Here is a 20,499-nt window from a genome sequence, read left to right on the forward strand (position 1 = left end):
CACTTCCATTTCAGGGCTTTGCCCTTCGGCCTGACCACAGCTTCAAGAACGGTTACCACGGTTATGACAGTGTTGGTGGTGGCGGCAGCGGCGGCCTTCTTTGGTGCCAGTGAATCGGAGTTTACTCGTATCTCAATGACTGGCTAATTTTTGCATCATCCTATTTGGACAACATGGCAGAGACAGATAGTTGTCTGTTTTCTACAGTCATTGGGTTGGGTAATCAGTTTCGAGAAGAGCAGACTAACTTCATCACAGACGCTGGAGCATCTGGGCATTCTATTCAACAGCAAGGGAGAGGATCTTTCTCACAGAATGCAGGCGGTTGAAGCTGGTTCAGCTAATTTGTCATCTTCTCAGTCATGGCAGGCCCAGTGTCTGGGACTACGTCCAGGTTCTGGGGTCAGTGACAGTGGCGATTGAAGTGGTGCCATGGGCAAAGGCTCATACGTGGCCTTTACAGGAGTCTTTTCTCAGCCACTGGTCTCTGTTGTCATAGAAGTATGACCTTCATCTTCCTTGGACGCTGGTTGCCGGAATATGCAGTGGTGGTTGTTGCCCAGGGATTTGACTGTCGGAGCTCCCTTTCTGATAACACAATGGGAGGTGGTGACAATGTCAGGTTGGTGAACTCATTACAAGTTCCATCTGAAGCAGGGCACCTGGACGGAACAGGAGTCTGTGGTCAATAAATCACTTGAAACTCAGGGCAGATCAGAATGCCTTACACGATTTTGCTCCCTTTCTGGCAAGGGTCCCGATTTGAGTTGACTCTGACATTGTGACAGCAGTGGCTTATATCAACAAGCAAGGTGGGACCTGCAGCCGTCCAGTGGTGGTGGAGGCAGCCTCTCTCATGAGTTGAGTGGAAAAAAATCTTATCTGCGTGTCAGCAGCTCACATCACTGGGTCCTTGAATGTGGAGGCAGACTTTCTCACCAGACAATCCTTGGACCCGGAAAAATGGGAACTGTCCAGCCATGGTTTTCAGCTGATAGTGGACCGATGAGGTTCTCTGCTTCTGGACTTGATGGCAGCAAAACGGAATGCCAAAGTGCCCAAGTTGTTCGGCCATTGGAAAAAATCAGGCTCAATTGAGATCAATGCCTTACTGCAGCCCTGGCCAGAGACATATCTGCTGTATGTCATCCCTCCTTGGCCCATAGTACGCCACGTGTTGAAAGGATCACATTGCACCAGGGTTGAATAATTCTCATAGCCCCAGATTGACCATGGATTCGACTGCTGGATAGGGATCCTCTCCATCTTCCACAGCTACATGGCCTACTGCAGCAAAGTGCAATGCTCATGGAGGATATGTGCCCCTTTGGTCTTATGGCTTAGCCATTGAAAAGGCTCAGTTGAGACGAAAAGGTAATTCTGATTTGGTCATTGCTACTTTGCTTCAAGCTTAGAAATGCTCTACATCCATGGCGTATGCAAGGAAGTGGAGGACATTCGAGGACTGGTGTTCCAAGCACAGACTTTCTCCCTTTTCTGCTCAGACTGGTCACATCTTAGCGTTCTCCAGGGAAGCCTTCAGAAAGGATCGGCGTTGGGTTCTCTAAAAGTTCAGGTTGCAGCTTTGGCCCATTTCAGGGGCCGACTACAAACGACATCTCTTGCTGCTCACCCAGATATCATTCGATTCTTGCAGAGAACAGGTTGCTTGCAGGGAGCAGGCTGCTTGCAGCATCCCTTTCATACACTGTGTCCAGAGAGGAATCTTAATTTAGTCCTTCAGGCTCTTCAGAAGCCTTCTTTTAAGCTACTATGGAAGGCCTCCTTGAAAGATGTTATGCTAGAGGCAGCATTCTTGGTAGATGTTGCATTGGTAAGTAGGGTTTTGGAGCTTCAGGCTCTGTCGGGATCCCTTTCTCCACTTTTCAGAGGCGGGGGGTCTCCCTGCGCACGGTTCCTTCCTTTCTTCCGAAAGCGGTATTGGCATTTCATCTCAACCAATCTGTGGAGCTTCCGTCTTTTCGCAGAGAGGACAAAGTATTCTTCCTTAAAGCTGCTTGATATGCGCAGAGTCCTCATTAGATATCTGGAAGTCACGAATGAGTTTCAGACAGACTGTGCTTTTTGGTAAACAGAGGCTTGGCCTCATGGCTTCCAAGCAACCAAAACAAAGCAGAGATAGTCCAGGGAAGGAGAAATCTCAAGTTCAACCACAAATAGATTTATTGGAAAATGACCCGACTCGACCACGTTTCGGCACTCATGCCTTCGCCAGGGGTCAAAAGCAGAAATCTTCATTGGCACATAAAAAGCACAAATATGCGTGCTTCCAACACTGAAGAAACAACAAACATACCCTATGCTGACAGCGTCGCAGTATGATTTTTCATACTGCATAACTTCGGAAGCTAGTTTTGGGGCTTCAGTCCTCAGGGTGGCAGTGCTAGGATCCCACCCATTCTAGGGTTGCTTTTATACATCCCACAGGTTCTGGAATAATGGGAAGCTATGTAATGGAAGGAGAAATTTGGTCTTACCAGATCATTTTCTTTCCATTAGTCTTTTCCACTATTCCAGAGGCCCGCCCGAGGTTTACGGGTTGTTTAGCTGCTGCAAAATAATGGGCCAAATAACGACTGTCACCTTGCACGGTGCTTCCTACATATCTCTTGTTCTCTACAAGTTGTCAGGAGATGAGAGAGGTCCACATGTTTGCTCGTCTGGTTATTGTTACGTTAGCAAGTTGTTTAAGGTTGTTGTGTTTATTCTGAGTACTATCCTTACTGCTTGTCTACGTAAATAGTGAGGAGCTGAACTGGATGCCAAGAGAGATATGTCTCAGCTCAGGGTTGAGGTCTCTATCTTCACCTGCTGGTTGATGGACACAACTATCCTACAGATTCTTGAACAGTGCGAAGGACTATGATCAGGAAGACTCAAATTTTAATAAAATCTCATTATCTTTATATGTTGGGATGAGAATCAACAAATCCATGCCTGGCACAAAGTGACACTGCAGCACATCTGGAGTCAGACAGTGCCACCCATCCTTATCACAAATTTTTATTTATCAAAGAACACAAGTTGAGTTTAGTCAGTGTTGAAAGCATTCTTATAAACTCTAGCTGTTTTGTTTTTCAGGCTCATCCGGGGTGCAGCCACTAAACTCCAGGCAATGGTTCAGTCTGGGGTGAAGCAATATGAGGCCTGGAATAGCTCCTCTGTGGAGCTTTTAGAAGCATCAATGGTATTAAAGCAGCTGGCCAATGGGCATTTGAAAGTTAACTAGAAAACAGCAAGTCAATAAATTTAACTTTTGTCCTTTCAAAATGAAAAAAACCTTGTGGGGGGGGGGGGGATAAGGGCTCTTCAGGATGAGTGCCCTTTATAGAATAGCGCTTAAAGCCGACTCTTGTATCCAAAGTTGAGTGCCAAACTTTACGTAAGCTGAAACCTGATATAAATGCCAACACTCTACTCACAGTAAATGACACTATTCTATAATTTTTTGCCCACCCCCACCCCTTTTGAGTTACAAACTATGGAATTTAGGCACCTGGTATTATAGAATAGTACATTGGCAGATATGCATGCAAAACCAAATTAGTGCCAATTAACTTCAATAATTGATAAGATTAAATTTATAGTTAATGGCTTGTGAACCAATTTGTTTACTTGCACATCTTGGATCTGTGTGAAACTTTTGGTGCACAAATTTTGGCACTGTATATAGAATCAAGGGGTAAGTGACTTGTCCAAGATCACAAGGAGCAGCAGTGGGATTTGAATGAGGTTCCCCTAGTTCTCAGCCTGCTACTCCTCTACTCAAGTCATTAGTGATGGCTACTGTTAAGACATGTAATTTTACCACTAACTACCTTGCTGCTAAGAAGTGGGGTTTACAGTAAAACAACCCTTAATTGTTAAATTTTCTTATGAGGAGTTCTAGAGAAAGACACAGGGAGGGAACAAGAGGAAGAGGTCTCCTTTTGCAAATTCCTTTTTTCTCTGGCAAGAGAAAGAATGAGCCCAGGAGGAGGTTTTGATGAGAACTAGTATAGTAATACCCAAGTTTACGCGGTGGAATGGCAAAATTGATTTCACAGCCACTGCTACACTTTGTGGAATTATTCTACCAGGCAGGGTCTAAGATCATTGAATTAGACTCCTAGCAGTTCTCTTTGCACATTCATACCCAGTCCAGGTCAACTTAGCAAAACATTCTAGGAATCGACTATCCCCATTACAGTGTTGGCTACTGCACCCAAGGCACTTCAAGCAACAGGATGATAATTCTATCGATGTGAATGGTTTATGAGCCCATGCTTCAGTCAGTTGGTGTCGAGCTTAGATCTCTTCTACCATTTGTGATTGCATTTTAGGTGGACTGTAAAGAGGACACCAACCAACCAATATTCAGGTGCCCTGTATTCTAGGCTTTTTATTTTTAAATTGCAAGCAATAGAACATAATGTAAGAAAGGGATCACATATCTAAGTATAACAAGGAGGAAAGGGAAGAATGGCACATCTGCTTGAATTTTGCAGTGCTTTTTATAACAGAACCTCAGCCCCATCAGATTGAGGTCATTTATTTTTACCATTTATATTTTTATTGAAAATGCCTACAAAAGATTATATATAGATATAGGAAACTATGTGTAAGGAGAAAACAAAAAGCTTATACAAATCATATTAATAGAACACAGTATGTCACAACAAAATATTAAAAAGTCTGAGGAAGTAACATTAAGTCAGTGTCCCAAATTCTCCAAACAAGAAAGGAGAAAGAAAAACCAAGCAAGTGAACAACATAATAAACATCCACCAAGAACAGACCCCACCAGCCCCCTCCACAGTTTGCTTTCAGGAAGAAGGACAATTGCTGTATAAGCACTTTTCCACTGTGTGTTTTGCAAAAAAAACTAAAAAGTAGAGGATTTTCTTCTTTTAAAACCTGAAAAATATTTGATATAGCCTGGTGAACTCTGCACTAAGGGGGTCTTTTATAAATGTACACTAGCATTTTTAGCGCACGCTAAACACTAGAGACACCCATAGGAATATATGGGCATCTCTAGTGTTTGAAAAAGACACAAGAGTGGAAGTAGTCAACCACAATTTCCAAGGTGATCAAAAAGGTGGTGGTTTATTAATCCAAAGCTGACAGACTGAACCCAACATAGCTCGTGTTTCAGTACCTAAAGCCTTCATCAGGGGTTCTGTTGAGCCAGCAAAATATTCATAGAAATGAGTACAGAACAAATCAGCTTATATAAAACAGCCCAAAACACAGCAGCCAGACTCATGTTTGGTAAATCGTGGTTTGAGAGCACAACACCTCTCTGTGAAAAGCTTCATTGGCTCCCGATTACTGAACAAATAAATTTCAAAGTCCACACGCTGATTTACAAGATTATCTACGGAGAATCCCCAGGCTACATGTACAAGCTGATTGACCTTCCAACCAGAAATGGCTCTAAATCGTCTCGAACTTATCTTAACTTACATCTTCCTAATTGCAAAGGACTTAAGTACAAAACACATCACGCATCCAACTTCTCCGTCATAGGCAGACAACTCTGGAACGCCTTACCAAGAAGTCAAAGACCATTTACCCTTCCAGAAGCTGCTAAAAACTCACTCTTCAAGCAAGCCTACACAAATGAACTAATTTAAAATAGAAATCCACCTCCGTTACCCGCATCAGATTACGAAGACAAAACCTGGAATACTCTTCCCCCATTTAATCCTTTCTAAGTCCATCCCTCTTCCAGCCCCTCACTATACACTCTTCCTTACTAAACATCACACTATTCCCAATACACACCCTCCTCCCACTCCCTACCTTTACCATCCTCCTCCCTTGTTCAACTAACTTACCCACATCCAATTGACCACCTCTTTATTCACTATATTACAGCTATATCCATTCTATGTTACTTTGTAAACCTGAAATACTATGTAAGCCGTATTGAACCTGCTAATAAGCAGGAAAGCGCGGGGTACAGGAGTTACAAATAAATAAAAAGCTCAGGGGCCCTTTTACCAAGCTACGGGAAAATGGGCCCTGCACTGATGGCGGAAGCTGTTTTTCCCTTGCGCCAGGGCCCTTTTTACTGCAGCAGGTAAAAAGACCCCACCGAGGGGGTGATAAGGGCTCACACGGTAATTGGGCAGCTTGTGGCGATGCACAATTACCACCAGGTTACTGCGATGCAAACCATTTCCGGGGGTTTTCTTTTTCTCCCGGAAATGGTGCGCACTTGGGGCAGGACAACCACTGGCGGTTGTGTTGGGCCAGCGGTAGACTCAAAAGAGCGAGTGGTAAGTCCGCATTGGGCTTACCACCGCTCTGTAAAAGGGCCCCTCAATCTGGTGAAACTGCTGAAAAAATATATATAATAAAGAGACACCAACAGTTGAATCGGCAAACCCTGATTGAAGGCTTTGGGTGCCAAAACACAGCCCATGTTGGGTTCAGTCTGTCAGCTTTGGATTAATGAACCACCTTTTTGATCACCTTGGAAATTGTGCTTGGTTTCTTCCACTCTTTCGTGTCTTTTTTTTATGGTCTGTGGAAGACCTTATTTTCCTGTTTGTGTTCATCTCTAGTGTTTAGCACACGCCTTTGTAAAAGGACCCCCTAAGAAAAAGTCCATCTATATCCTCAGTTAAGATACAAAACTATCTTGTTAGTTAAGATACAAAACTATCTTGTTAGTGTGACTGCATAGAAAAATTTTATTTTCAGAGTAGTTTTGGCACAGAATAGAACATTAGAAATTCTTTGTAAGGTAAAACTTTACCACTCACTCATCTATGACTGTTTCAGGCTCACTGCCAGTACATCGTTGTGAAGGTTTTTGTAGACGCTGTGGAAAAGCTGGACAGTGACCCTGCCATCCAGAAAAGTTTGAAACATCTGTGCCATCTCTTCGCATTGCATTGGATTCGTACAAATGCAGGATCTTTCTTACACGATGAATACATTTCTGGAAACCAGCTGGACATGGTGACTGCATCGTACCTGGACCTTCTGTTGCTGCTGAGGTGAGATGTTTACACTTGAAGCAAATTATACTGCAGTTACATTCTTTATAAGAAAAACAGAAATAAGTCTGAGGATGATAGTCCTACCTAACAGTGTAAGAACCATCAGTTTTAAGAGCAGATTGCATAAATATTAGATTCAATGAACCCTTTCTTGAACTGGGGATGGACTACCGAAGTAGAGGGTGACCGAAACAAGTTTTTTTCAGTTGAAATTGAATATGTGGCAAAACATTGATTTGTTTCCATAGGAAAGAAGCTGTTATATTGGTGGATGCATTTGACTATACTGATGAACAATTAAACTCAGCGCTTGGAAGCTATGATGGACAAGTTTATCAACGTCTCTTTGAATGGGCTCAGAAAGCTCCAGTAAACCATCAGGTATGGTGCAGTATAACCATCATCATATAAAAAACAACTTGTACGAGTATATTTATATAGTAGTATGGTTAAATTTACTTGTGTTTTTAAATTTTGTTTTATTCACGTTTCCATTAAGTCAAATACAAAAACATTCGGGCTTATAACATCCAACTGTACAGCACATCACACAGTACTTTCAGCAACAATTCCCCATTGTACTCCCCAACCCAACCCAAAATACAACAGCAACAGACAAGTTAATCCAAATCACATCAGGTCACTCAAAGGGCAAACCTCTTAAGAAAGGGCTCCCAGCAATTTTTAAAGGAGTCCACTGTCCTATTTATGAGTTTACAAGTTTATTCTGTACTTGTTATCCTGTCCATTAAGGAGGTTTTGCGAGCAGCTTACAATTGTTAAGGGGACATACAAGAAAAATAGGAAGTGATAAAATAGTTGTAATAGTGGGGAGGGCAGAGGGGGGAGGAAGGAAAGAACTACAATATATGATAGGAACAATAAGTGAATAGAGTTGACCAAAAGGGAGAAGGGGTAGGTGTTATATCTGGCAGGTTCATGCTAAGAACAGTCTCCTGGATTTAACGTAGATGTCTTTTGAAAAGGAAGGTTTTCAAAACAGATTTGAATTTCTATAAGGTCTGCCATCGTAGATAAGGAGGATAATGCATTCCAGAGAGTAGGACCAGTAGTGGGTGGTATTATATTTAATTTGTTTGAAGGACGGGAGGACTAGAAGCCTATGTGCTGAATTTTGGAGACTAGAATAAGAATTCTGTAGGTAATTCTGTGTGAGAACGGAAACCAGTGTGTGGTTTTAAGAAAGGGGGTGGCATGGTCAAATCCAGTAGTGCACCAGCTCCACACAGGCTGCAATAATCAACACTACTGCCACCCTCCCATACCCTTAGGTAGCCCTTCCTGCAGGATCTGAACCAAGAAGACTCTCAGAAGTCTGAACTGCCAAGTTGTAGCCATAAGCATAGGGCGTTTGGCCAACCTATAGGGCACTCCCACCATCTACGTGGCAAAGTATCCTTAAGACCACACCCCCACCAGGTAGATTTTATGTAGTTTGAGGTAAGATACCACTGCAGCAGCATTTGTATTCCATTTTCAACCAGCTTGACAAGAGATTGATATCTTAAAAGCTTTCAGTATCATTGTCTTCCCCACTTTTAGCTCTAGGGAGATCCCTGTGTCCTCCCACTGAACCTGGTACCACTGCTTAAGTCTCAGAAACCGGTAAGGGTCTTATATTTTGGTCAACAGCCCCTATTGTTCAGCCCCAGCCTTCAAGGTATGCCCAAAAGGGGTAAATGCTGCCAAAAAGTGCCTTCTTCACTGAGATTGGCATGCAAGCATATTTTCAAAGCACTTAGCCTTCCAAAGTTCCATAGGTTTCTATGAAACTTTGGAAGGCTAAGTGCTTTGAAAATATGCCTCATAGTGTAGGCTTAGAGAATGTAGAACTTGCAAGACTTGGACAGTGGGATCTGTCCTGAAAACCTTTCATCTAGACAGTCATGTTCTCATACAAAGAAAGGAGGGCAGAAAGACTCTTAAAGGTGTGCAGAGTCACTGCAATGTTTTCCTTAGCTCAAACAACCATGTTTGAAAGAAATATATACAGTAGAACGCCGATTATCCGGACCAATTAACCACCCTATAGTAATGTACCTCACAGTACGCTGCAGGAAATGATGTGAACAGGATCGGGGAGGCAGCGGAGAAAAGCCCGGCCCTTTCCTGAGTCATACGCAGCAGAAAAAAAGCCCTTTCAGCCTGGACGCGGCAGAGGAAACAGCCTTGCTCTTTTAGCTTGCGGGGATGCAGCAGAGAAAAGCCCTGCCCTTTCCTAACTCATGCGCAGCAGAAAAAATGGAAACAAAGCAAAAAAAAAGGCTGTTTGTCATTAAGAGAAAAAAAAATTGATATCATGTAGAATTAAGAAAGGGAGTATCAGGGAAAGATTTGGCAGAAGAATATGGTGTAGGAACATCAACAATATTTGACATAAAAAGACAAAGTGATGCTATTGTAAACTACGTCTCAGTTTTTGAAAAAGGGAGAGTTCTATAAAAACTGATGTTCAATATTTCATGCTCTGATTGCATTTTCCTTAGAAAAGTTTGATTATTCGGATGTGTAATTGTCCGGAACACCGTCTGCAGAGGATAGTTCCATTTGTTTTACTACAGACTGCAGTTTTCAGCCTGCTCCAGCCACTAGCTTGCATGCTGGCCATGTTGTTGATACTGTCAAATTAAAAATCTCAGAGATGAATAATAATTATTGTTGCACAGACCTCACCTCTGCCACAATTGCCTTCGACACACTTTTTGAAAAATGCAGTTCCCTACCTTTTTACAGCATGCGTTTTATAGTTTAATTACCAGTCAGTGCAAAAGGGATGTGGTTCATTGCTCGTTTGAAATATCCACAGTTCTTGCTGCATCAGCCTGTCTCTTATACTAAATCCAAGCAGGCTGTAGCAGCACCAGCTACAAGTGCAGAAAACTGTAGACTCTGTTCCATCTGGAACTTAAAATTTAATTAACTGTTTGCTGGAAAGCAGCCCTGCCTTTGAATAATAGCACAGACCATATTGGGCTGTCACCTTATTTGCAGTAAAAGGTCTCACACCTTACCTTGCAAACTAAGCAGGAACTAAAAACAGCTAACAAACCCAGCCTCATCATTTCTTTTTTTTTTTTCTTATGCCCCAGTCCAGATCCTTCTTAGCTCTACTGCTAGGAATGTAAACTGAAACCCTCGCTTTAGCCACAGACCTCCCCTATTAAACTTGGATTAAAATGAACATATGCACCAACCCTGTTAACAAGCATATACAAATATTTAACATTTTTTTAACACAGGATTTAGTGAATGTGCTGGCTAAAGCGCGAGCCCTGATATGACTGGAGGGAGGCCATGTCTTCAGCCTTCCCATCAGCTACCTCTTAAAAAAAAATAATCCCCCCCCCCATCCCCAATATGACAGTAAAGGTTGCCTGAAGTTCCACAGATTAAGCCATAAGGAAAGTAGTCTTCCTTTCTATATGCCTAGTATTCAGCACCAGGCCTTCATCTTCAGCCATTTTGAACATTGAACCGCAAGCAGACAGAGAGGCATGGCAAGATAAGGATATATCACCTTACCGATAAAGCAACGGTTTTCAACCCAGTCCTTGGGGCACGCCTAGCCAGTCAAGTTTTCAAGATATCCACAATTAATATGCATGGATTGATTTGCATATACTGCCTCCCCTCCTTTGTATGCAGATCAGCCTACATGTATTCATTGTGGATATCCTGAAAACCAACTGGCTAGGCGTACCCCAAGGACTGGGTTGAGAACAACTGACATAGGGCACTTTTAATTTAATTTTGGCATTCATAATCCGCTTAACTGTTAAACTCTAGGCGGAGAACAAACAATATTTTGAGCAACAGGCTCTTGACACAAGACCAAATTACATACAATAGGAAACAGTTACATAATAAAGTTTTAAAGAAACTATTACACAATAAACAAGTTAATGCATTAGACAATTTCGGAAAGACACGAACAGTAACAGGGTAAATCTTGTCAAGTGGTGTGGTAGTTTAAATTTGATTTAAGAGGAAGGAGGAGTAGGTGGGGGACCAATTTCAGCACTCAACGCGTAGTTAAACTCTGGAATTCGCTGCCGGAAAAGGTAGTTAAGGCAGTTAACAGCGGACTTCAAAAAAGGGTTGGACGGCTTCCTGGAGGAAAAAGCCATAGAATGTTATTGAATGGACAAGGGAATACAGTATTTCTAGGATGGTCGGGACAAATTGCTTTTTCTTTTGGCCACTGTCGGTGACAGGGTGCTGGGCTCGACGGACCCTTGGTCTGTCCCAGCATGGCAATGCTTATGTACTGTGCACATGTTTTCATTGTACTTGCATATTATACCTATCATTAACTTAACCCATGAGTAACAGACCTCATCATTAACACCTATGCTAAAAATATGCTGTAATTTTAGGTCTTTTAGCTTACAAGGTTAAGGCACATTGGGGCCGGGCTTGGAGGATCTTCTCTAAGGTGAAGACACACATGCCACACCTATGGCAGAGGGCAGCTTACTATAGTACAGGCTATCAGTCCTTATTACTGCAGGTAGAAATACACCTGCTTCAGCTGAGCAGACTGCTGGTGGAATGTACAGAGATGTATTTGCCTAGGATGCTTATCCACAACACTGAGGGCTATGGAGCATTTCCTTTAAACTGTGCTAGTTGGTGCTGTAATGTCAAAATGTTTATAGATGGAACTATTTAAAAGCTAGTTTTGCACCAAAGTTAATCCTTGCAACCTTAGAAATGTTTTGCTTTTTTTCTTTACAGGTGAACTCTGCCTATGAGAATTACATGAAGCCTCTTTTTCACAGTGCTTTATCAAAGCTTTGATGTTATTTGAGAATACACGAAGAGGAAACTATAAATAGAATACCTGGCCCCATAGAGGACAAATTGTCAAGAATGTTTTATCCAAGCTTATCAGCTGGCTATAAACGGACTTCAATACAGTTAAGGAGAAATTAGGTCTCGCACCTGATAAATTTCTTTCTGTTAGTGCTTCCCACTATTCCAGAACCTATGGGACAGTTGTGTCCCGCAACCAGTAGGTGGACATAGAAAACTGAGCTGAGACATTTCTTAGCATCCACTCCAGCTCCTTGGTATTTACATAGGCAAGCAGTAAGGAGAAACTCAGAATAAACACAGCAACCTTAAACAGCTTAATAACCTAACACTAACCAGACAAGCAAACATGTGTGGACCTCTCTCATCACTGGAGAGCTTGAAGAGAAGAGAGATGCACGAAGTACCATGCAAAGCGACAGTCATTATTTGACCCATTCCCTCGCACTAACTAAACATCTCAGAAACCTTGGGTGGGCCTCTGGAATAGTGGGAAGGACTAATGGGAAGAAAAATTCTAAGACCTAATTTCTCCTTCCCTTAAGCAGCTTCCCACTATTCTAGAACCTGTGAGATGTTCAAAAGCAATCCCTAGAGTGAGTGGGGTTCTGGCACCGCCATCATCATTCTGAGGACCGAAGCCTCAAAACTGGCTTCCAAGGGCGCCACAACATACATGCTGTAGTCATAGGAGCCAACTTTTCAAAATTATTGGGGGTGCTAAGCCCAATGGAAATAACCCCTCCCTGGACACATACAAGGAATTTTCTCAATATTGGGGGTGCTCAAGCACCCACAGAGTCGGCTCCAATGGCTGTAGTGCTTGGCAAAGTATGAAGCATCGACCACATACCGCCTTCCAAATATTCGTTGGAGACAGTAAGGTAGTGTTCACCCAGGATGCTGCTGTACACCTCATAGAATGAGCCCACAAGGGCTGAGGAGCCTGCTTCTGTGTAAGCAAATAAGCTGCGATGATAGTCTCCTTCAACCATCCAGCAATTGGCAGCTTGGAAGCCATGAGGCCAAGCCTCTGTCCGAGTTGCGAAAGTTATTAGTGACCTCCAGATACCCAATGAGGACTCGTACGCACATCAAGAAGCTTCAAGGAAGAACACAGTGTCTATTTGTCCTCTCTGCAAAAGGACAGAAGCTCCACAGCTTGATTGAGATGCCATTTTTGGAAGAAAAGGAACTGTGGGCATGGAGTTGCCCCCCCCCCCCCTCCCACCTCCAAAAAGAAAAGGATCCCGACAAGAGCTTGAATCTCCAAAACCCTAGGTGCCGATGCAACAGGCATCAAGAATGCTGTCTTTAGTGTAAGATCTTTCAAGGCAGCCTTCCAGAATGGCTCAAAAGGCTTCTGAAGGACTAAATTAAGGTTCCACTCTGGAACCACTTGCTGGAGATAGAAAATAAAGAGGGACTGGAGTGGATGCCAATATAGATATGTCTCAGCTCAGTTTTCAGTAATCTATCTGCACCTGCTGATTGATGGACACAGCTAGCCCACAAGTTTCTCCGAGGACAAGCAGGCATGATATTCTAACATATGGGACTCACTGGGGGCCAGGCTTACAAAAATAATAATAATTTTGGAGACTAAGGAGAAAGTGAGCCTGGCAGAAAAAAAAGGGCCAGAGGGCCGAGTTGACATTCAAATAGTAAAAAGATTTTGCAGGACTGGTCCAAACCAGCTATCCTGCCTAGAATGAAGTGTCAGACAGTAGTGAGTAGTGAAGGTGCCTTGAAACTTTCAATGGTGGCAGAGCGGAAATGGGCTACCGAAGCTGCCATGAAGCGTCAGCCCAACCTGATCATATGCGTAGGAGATGTGGAGGGGCATAATTGAACGAAAACGCCTATCTCCATGGGCGTTTATCTCCGAGAACGGGTCCGTGAAGGGGTGGACCGAACCGTATTTTGGGAAAAAATAGACGCCCATGTTTTATTCAACAATGTGTGAGCTGGGCGTTTTTGTTTTTCAGCGATAATGGAAAATGAAAGCGCCCAGCTCAAAAACGAATAAATCCAAGACATTTATTCGTGGGAGGGGCCAGGATTCGTAGTGCACTGGTCCCCCACACATGCCAGGACATCAACCGGGCACCCTAGGGGGCACTTTTACAAAACCAAAAAAACAGGTAAAAGAGCTCCCAGGTGCATGGCACCCTTCCCTTGTGTGTTGAGCCCCCTAAATCCCCCTCAAAACCCACTGCCCACAAGTCTACACCATTACTATAGCCCTAAGGGGTGAAGGGGGGCACCTACATGTGGGTACAGTGGGTTTGGGGGGGGTTGGACGACTAATAAGCATTAAGCAGCACAATTGTAACAGGTAGGGGGGATGGGCCTGGGTCCACCTGCCTGAAGTCCACTGCACCCCCTAACAACTCCTCCAGTTACCTGCATACTGCTGCCAGGGAGCTGGGTATGACATTTGAGGGTGAAAATAAAAAGTTGTGAAACATCATTTTTTTGTGGTGGGAGGGGGTTAGTGACCACTGGGGGAGTCGGGAGGTCATCCCCGATTCCCTCCAGTGGTCATCTGGTCATTTAGGGCACTTTTTGGGGCCTTATTCGTGAAAAAACAGGGTCCAGGAAAAGTGTCCTAAATTCTAGCTAAAAACACATACTTTTTTCCCATTATCGGTGAAATGCGCCCATCTTTGTTCGGCAGATAACCACGCCCCAGTTCCGCCTTCGCCACACCTCTGACACGCCTCCATCAACTTTGTCCGCATCCGCGACGGAGTGCAGTTGAAAACGTCCAAAAATCGGCTTTCGATTATACCGCTTTATTCGTTTTTGTGAGATAAACGTCCATCTCCCGATTTAGGTGGGAACTTGGGCGTTTTTCTCGTTCGATTATAAGCAGGATAGTCAGCCAGCCAAATTGAGAGATTGTATGTTTGGTGATGGGAATTCCTACTCTGTTAGGGTCGAAGGGTACAAAAAGCTGAGAGGACTTCCTATGAGGTTTTGTATGCTCCGGATAGTACTGTAGAGCACACGAAGTCTAAGGCAGTGTTTCCCAAGTCTGGTCCAGGAGTACCCCCCCCCCCCCTTGCCAGTCAGGTTTTCAGGATATCCACAATAAATATGCATGAAAGATTTGCATATAATGGCAGCAGTATATGTAAATCAAGTTCATGAATACTTATTGTGTATACCCTGAAAACCTGACTGGCAAGGGGTACTCCATGACTGGATTTGGGGAAACACGTCTAAGGTATGCAGTGCTGCTTCTCTAGAATAAGAGAGTGTGGCTTAGGGGAAAAGACAGGCAGTACAATGGACTGAGGTGGAACTCTGATATCATTTTAGGGATGAATTTGGGGCGAGTTTGGAGAACAACTCTAACATGGTAGAACCTGCTGTAAGATGGTTCTGCTACAAGGGCTTGAAGTTCGCTTACTCTTCTGGGAGAAATAAGTGCTATTAAGAACAATATACACGAGGACTTCAGCGAACAGGAATGAAGTGGTTCAAATGGAAGTTTCATGAGAACTGTGAGGATGACATTGAGATCCCACACCACTGGAAAATTTTCTCAACTTGAAACAGTAACATATTTGTGTAGAAGATTTCCTAGAAGCCAGGAGTATTCTAGAGACGCCATCTGGGAGGTTTAAGGTATGTAAGTCTGTAATCAAAAACTAAACCGTCAGGGCTAGAGAGCGAGGGTCTGGATGAAGGAGGCACCTGTTGTTCTGTGTTATTAGGGTTGGAAAAAGATCTAACCTCAATGGCTCCTTGGACGATAATTCTAGGAAAAGAGGGAACCAAATTTGACATGGCCAGTAGGGAGCAATTAAGATCATAGTCCCTTGGTCTCATTGTGGTTTTAGAAGAGTTTTCCAAATGAAAGGCAGTGAGGGAAAAAGTGTAGAGAAAATCTGTTTCCCAATGGAGTAGGAAGGCATCTGGGGCTACACGGTTGGGAGCATAGATTGTGAAACAAAAGCAGGGGAAGCTTGTTGTTCTGAGGTCTATTGCTGGGGTCCCCAACTGCTGGAATATTTGAAGAGCTACAGGCATGCTGAGGGACTCTGTTCAGTTTGTCTGCCACAGCATTGTTTGCTGGCTAGATAAACTGCTCTTATAGAGATGTTTGAGAAGCTGCCCAAGTCTATGTCTGGATTGCTTGTTGACAGAGGTGGTAAGAACCTATTCCTCCTCATTTGCTCATTGCAACCTGTTTGTGCAAATAAAAATTATCTGATCGAGAATGCAGGCTTGGAAAGTTTTAGACCACTCACAGTTCTGGGAGATTAATATGGTGATTTTTTTTCCTATAGTGACCAAGAACCCTGTGTATGGAGACCATCGAGATGAGCACCCCAACCTACCATAGAGGCATCCATGATGTGGAATGGGGGCCAAAACGGAAGTCCTCTGATGAGATTTTGGGGAACCATCTGCCACTGTAGAGTGGCATAGCAGTGGAGTAACTCTAATATAGGCTAAGTTGATATCACCAAATGGAGAGCATCCACTGAGGTATTCAGAAGTGGAGCATAGCCTATAGTTTTAGATGGACTGTTGAAGCCATGTGGCTGATGAAGGAAGGCTCAACCCTGAGAGCCCCAATGAACTGTAAGGTCTGAACTGGCTGAAGTTGTGATTTTGGGCAATTTTTCACAAAACCAAGCAGTTGTAAGATAGAACTGAGGTCTGTGGCGGCTCTCAGGAGGCTACCTTGATGAACCAGTTGTCGAGATAGAGGAAGCCACGTATGTCCCACTTGCGGAGTATTGGAGCTACCAGTGAAGCATTTTGTGAAGACTCAAGGAACGGAAACCAAACAGCAAGACTTTGTACTAATAAATCAGAGTCTCAGAGTGGAAGTACAGGAACTTTCTGTGTTTTCAGATCCATAGAGCAAAGCCACTCGTTCAGTTGGATCATGGGAAGAAATGATCCCAGGGAAACCATATGAAACTTTTCTTTTGAATAGAAATTTGTTTAAATTGTGCAGACTGAGAATTGGTCATAACCCCCCCCCCCCCCCCCTTTTTTTGGTATGAGAAAGTATCTAGAGTAAAACCATCAACCCCTCTCTGGCCGATGGGCTAGCTCTATTAAATTCTGCTGAAGTAGTAGGAGAGCTCCTCTTGAAGTACTATCATTTGGAGGGAGTTGAAACAAGATTCTTGATGGATGGGCAGGAGGTCTTCTCCCCCCCCCCCCCCCCCCCCAGTCATGATGGATGATAACATACCTGATGGTCAGAGCTTATGTGCAGCCACCTCTGTTGAAAGAGCATCAGTCTGCTTATTACTGGTAGGTTGCTTGGCATGGGCAACTGGATGATGGCAGTGCTGTCTAGGATGGAGTCAAGAACTGGGTGGTTTTTTTAAACTGAGAAGGGGTTTAGGACTTCTGTCCCCACGCTGTGGATGTAAGTTTTGGGGAGTAGTCCTTTGAGGTGCAGTGGGAGTATAACAACACTTAGATGTACAGTTAGAGGGCCAGAATCCTTACACAAAAGGCAGCAGAAGGCTGTAGCCTTGCTAGAGTACCTGTATGCTTTTTGATTAGGTTAGCTACTTCCTCAGCCTTCTCACCGAATAAGTTGTCTCCACAACATGGGCCCACTGCTCAACACTCCTGGACAGCAAATTAGAGGTTGGAAAAGCTTGAGCCAGGAAAGATGCAGTGCTACTCTCAAGACAGAAATGCAAGAAGAGACATCAAAGGTCTGTCTTGCTAGGTATTTACGACAATCTAGAAGTTTCCTGTGGAGTTTGAGGAACTCGGCCTTTTTAGGAGAAAGTACTCTGTATTAGAGACTTCACGTAAATTGTGGAATAGATTATAAACTTTAATATGTGGTTGGTAAATGTTCTGCCAAAAAAAAGTCAGGCTGATGTTCTAGCTTCTCTGTGTAGAGGAGCAGAAGCATGAGATCTCGCACTGCGAGTGCACTTCAAAAGTAGATCCTACAACAAAGGAATAATGGGATAACTGCATTTTATTTTTCAAACCCAGTGCGTTTCTGTGTCCTGTACATTGTATCAATTTTCTTTGGAGCAACTTGAACTGTTAGTGTAGCTTCCCAGTTTTTGATCAGATTATTTCTCATGATTGTATGAAGGCGAACAGCAATGCCCTCAGGAAGCTCTGAATGAGGTTCTTCCTCCATCTCCAATATGAAAGGTATGGCTTGGGCGATCTCACAGACAAAAGTCAGGAAAGGATGTACGGAAAAACACTAAACCACTGGGCCTGCTTGCAAGTGTCGAGCAGGAAGGCACCCAACACATGCGCAGTGGGAGCATTGCCTCAAAGTTTTAAAGGAACAGTGTATTATGGCATTGTCCACACTGGGCTCTTTGGATAACATCACCCACGTGTGAGAATCATGCCTGCTTGTCCTCAGAGAATTTGTTCCATAATACAGAACGGTTTAGCTCATATGTTCTCAACCCAGTCCTTAGGGCACACCAGCCTATCTAGTTATAGCCATACTGAATAGGCATGAGAGATATTTGTATACAATGTGTGTGCAAGTTCTCATGCCTATTCATTTTGGGTATCCTGAAAACCTGACTGGAGCTGCGAGTCCAAAGGATTGGGTTGAGAACCCAATTTAGCCTCATTGAAAGAAGTGTTTAATGTCAAGGGTGGAAGAGTAGGCGCATAGATAACTTCTTCAGATCTGTAGACATGCATTCTATCTGCTCAAAATGTAGGTGCAAATAACTTTCTATCCATGGCATGTGTCAAGAAAAAAAGCACGTTACCTTCCCTTAGCACTGATTTTCAAACAGGGGATGAACACTATGCACTGATTAAGATCACACACATAATCCACTTTTACAGTTTGTGTATAAAGACTGTGTAAACAGGGCTTGGGTGGTTGAAGAGCAAGAACTGGGAGTATACAGCTCACTCTTTCAAACTGATACAGGAGACTTCAGCCACTTTTTGGGCACAGTCTAGCCTATCCAATGTGAGTTGGCGGGCCTAGGTCATATTACTTTAAAATAAGAACCCTTACCTTATAACTGCCAAATTACTGGTATCTATGCCAATAGAGTCTGATGAATGTTAACATTATCTTCATTGTGTTGCAAGTTACCCTACAATGCATACTACCATCAGAATGGCAGAACAAAAACTAAGGATGGGCTGCCAGAAAAGTGTTATTTTCATTTGGAATTTTCATTTCCAACAACTATTGTTAAGTACACCTATCAGGAAAGAAAGAGGGTGCATTATTAATAATAGGAATCACTCGTGCACCCTGGGGTGGGGAATGCACACTAGTAGCAACTGCAGTCAATATTGTTTCAAACAAAACATCCTTATCAAATTCTTGGAAGGATTACTGCTACAATGGTACAAAATACAGTAGCTTTGCAAAGAAAACAGAACATTATTCTAAATGGGTTATCAGTGCTAACTGAACTGCTAGTTTTCAATTTTCATCACGGTCCAGTAAAACAATTCCTTGACTGGGTAAAGGGTTTGGATACGTAATCGCTAGTTACACAAAGAATTAGGTTCTCCTTAGCTCTTTGTAGAGTGGTTGTAACTCATTCAAGCAAATCTTGGTGCTACAGTTTTGAATGGTTAAGAATATTGTAAGAGTTTTGCAAATTAAAAGTTTTCTAAAACCAAGCTACTAGACCAGTGCCTTCAAGTACGAAAAAGACTACTTTAGGCTGACCCTGGGTTATAGAAACATAAGGTGCTAAAGCACTCTTCTATCCTCTGGAGATCAGCGTGTACCAAGTACAGTATCTACTTCCTTCTCAAGTCTCAACCATGACTGCAAGCTGAGCCATCCTTAGCAGTCAAAGACTATCTTCAAAATTAGATGCAAAAGACCTTTTGCATGTCAGTGTTTTTTTAAATCTCATGCATCTTCTGCAGATGGGGGAAAGAGATTTTGTAAGGGCACTGCTATCTCAACCTCAATACCCTCCTACTACTCTCTGGACTAAAGATAGACCAAGAAAACCAGTTGCAGATAAGCTTGCAGCCAACAGAGGGCACCCCAGATCTTAATGAATGGTTGCTATGCACCCAAAGGAAAAAAAGTTCAGGAAAAATCATGGTTAGACAGACCAATGAGGAGGGAACTTCCTGAGAAGGGGGAGGGTTTTAGAACTCCTACCACCTGGGACTGGGAGAAGGAACAGGCTCTCCATGGAAGTGGAAAACTACAATGCTCCAGCTGAAGTCGAGGAAGAGCCCATGGAGTTTAATCCAGCAGCTGCCCTGTGACTAAAGGGTTTTTTGTTTGTTTTGCTGGCAGATGTGGGGAAGCGGCATAATGGAGTTCAGGGCCTCTCCATTATGAGTGATTATGTGTGGAATCTGCTAGCTGTGAGCCCTAGGCTTCTTAGAGGGGCAAAACAGAAAACCTAACAGATATTTTTGGGTGCTAGGTAGTTTTGTTGAAATAAGGCTGTTTAAGGAACAGAGAATTTTTTTTTTTTTTTTTTGGGGGGGGGGGGGTGGACTCTCCCTCATGCCTAAAGACTGAACCATAGTCTGTTGCCTGGATAAAGATTTGAGCAGAAGATGCATTAAAGGTAAAGCAAAAGAAGGACAATTATTTGCCAAGCAGTAATAGGAACTACCATAAATAAGCTTATTTGTATAAAGCTCCCCTTGCCCTTGGCTGGATTTG

At 43.2% G+C, this 20,499-nt stretch overlaps 1 protein-coding gene and 1 long non-coding RNA gene across 3 annotated transcripts in view; both read left to right on the forward strand.

Moving 5' to 3' along the window:
- ACOX2 (acyl-CoA oxidase 2) overlaps positions 1-12,342 on the forward strand; it is a 65,279-nt gene extending 52,937 nt beyond the window's left edge. For both annotated transcript variants that reach the window (XM_030206662.1, XM_030206663.1), the window contains 4 exons: positions 3,103-3,208; positions 6,796-7,013; positions 7,265-7,397; positions 11,775-12,342. In XM_030206662.1, coding sequence (XP_030062522.1) covers positions 3,103-3,208; positions 6,796-7,013; positions 7,265-7,397; positions 11,775-11,837 — 520 coding nt within the window. In that variant the 3' untranslated portion in view covers positions 11,838-12,342. The remainder of the gene's footprint in view (positions 1-3,102; positions 3,209-6,795; positions 7,014-7,264; positions 7,398-11,774) is intronic.
- Positions 12,343-12,607: 265 nt separating this feature from the next.
- On the forward strand, positions 12,608-20,356 carry LOC115472394. The gene is made up of 2 exons (XR_003942516.1): positions 12,608-13,538; positions 16,288-20,356. It is a non-coding gene; the product is annotated as an uncharacterized LOC115472394 (long non-coding RNA).
- The last annotated feature ends 143 nt before the right edge of the window (positions 20,357-20,499 follow it).

The sequence above is a fragment of the Microcaecilia unicolor genome, chromosome 6, assembly GCF_901765095.1.
Source record: "Microcaecilia unicolor chromosome 6, aMicUni1.1, whole genome shotgun sequence".
NCBI classification, from domain to species: domain Eukaryota; kingdom Metazoa; phylum Chordata; class Amphibia; order Gymnophiona; family Siphonopidae; genus Microcaecilia; species Microcaecilia unicolor.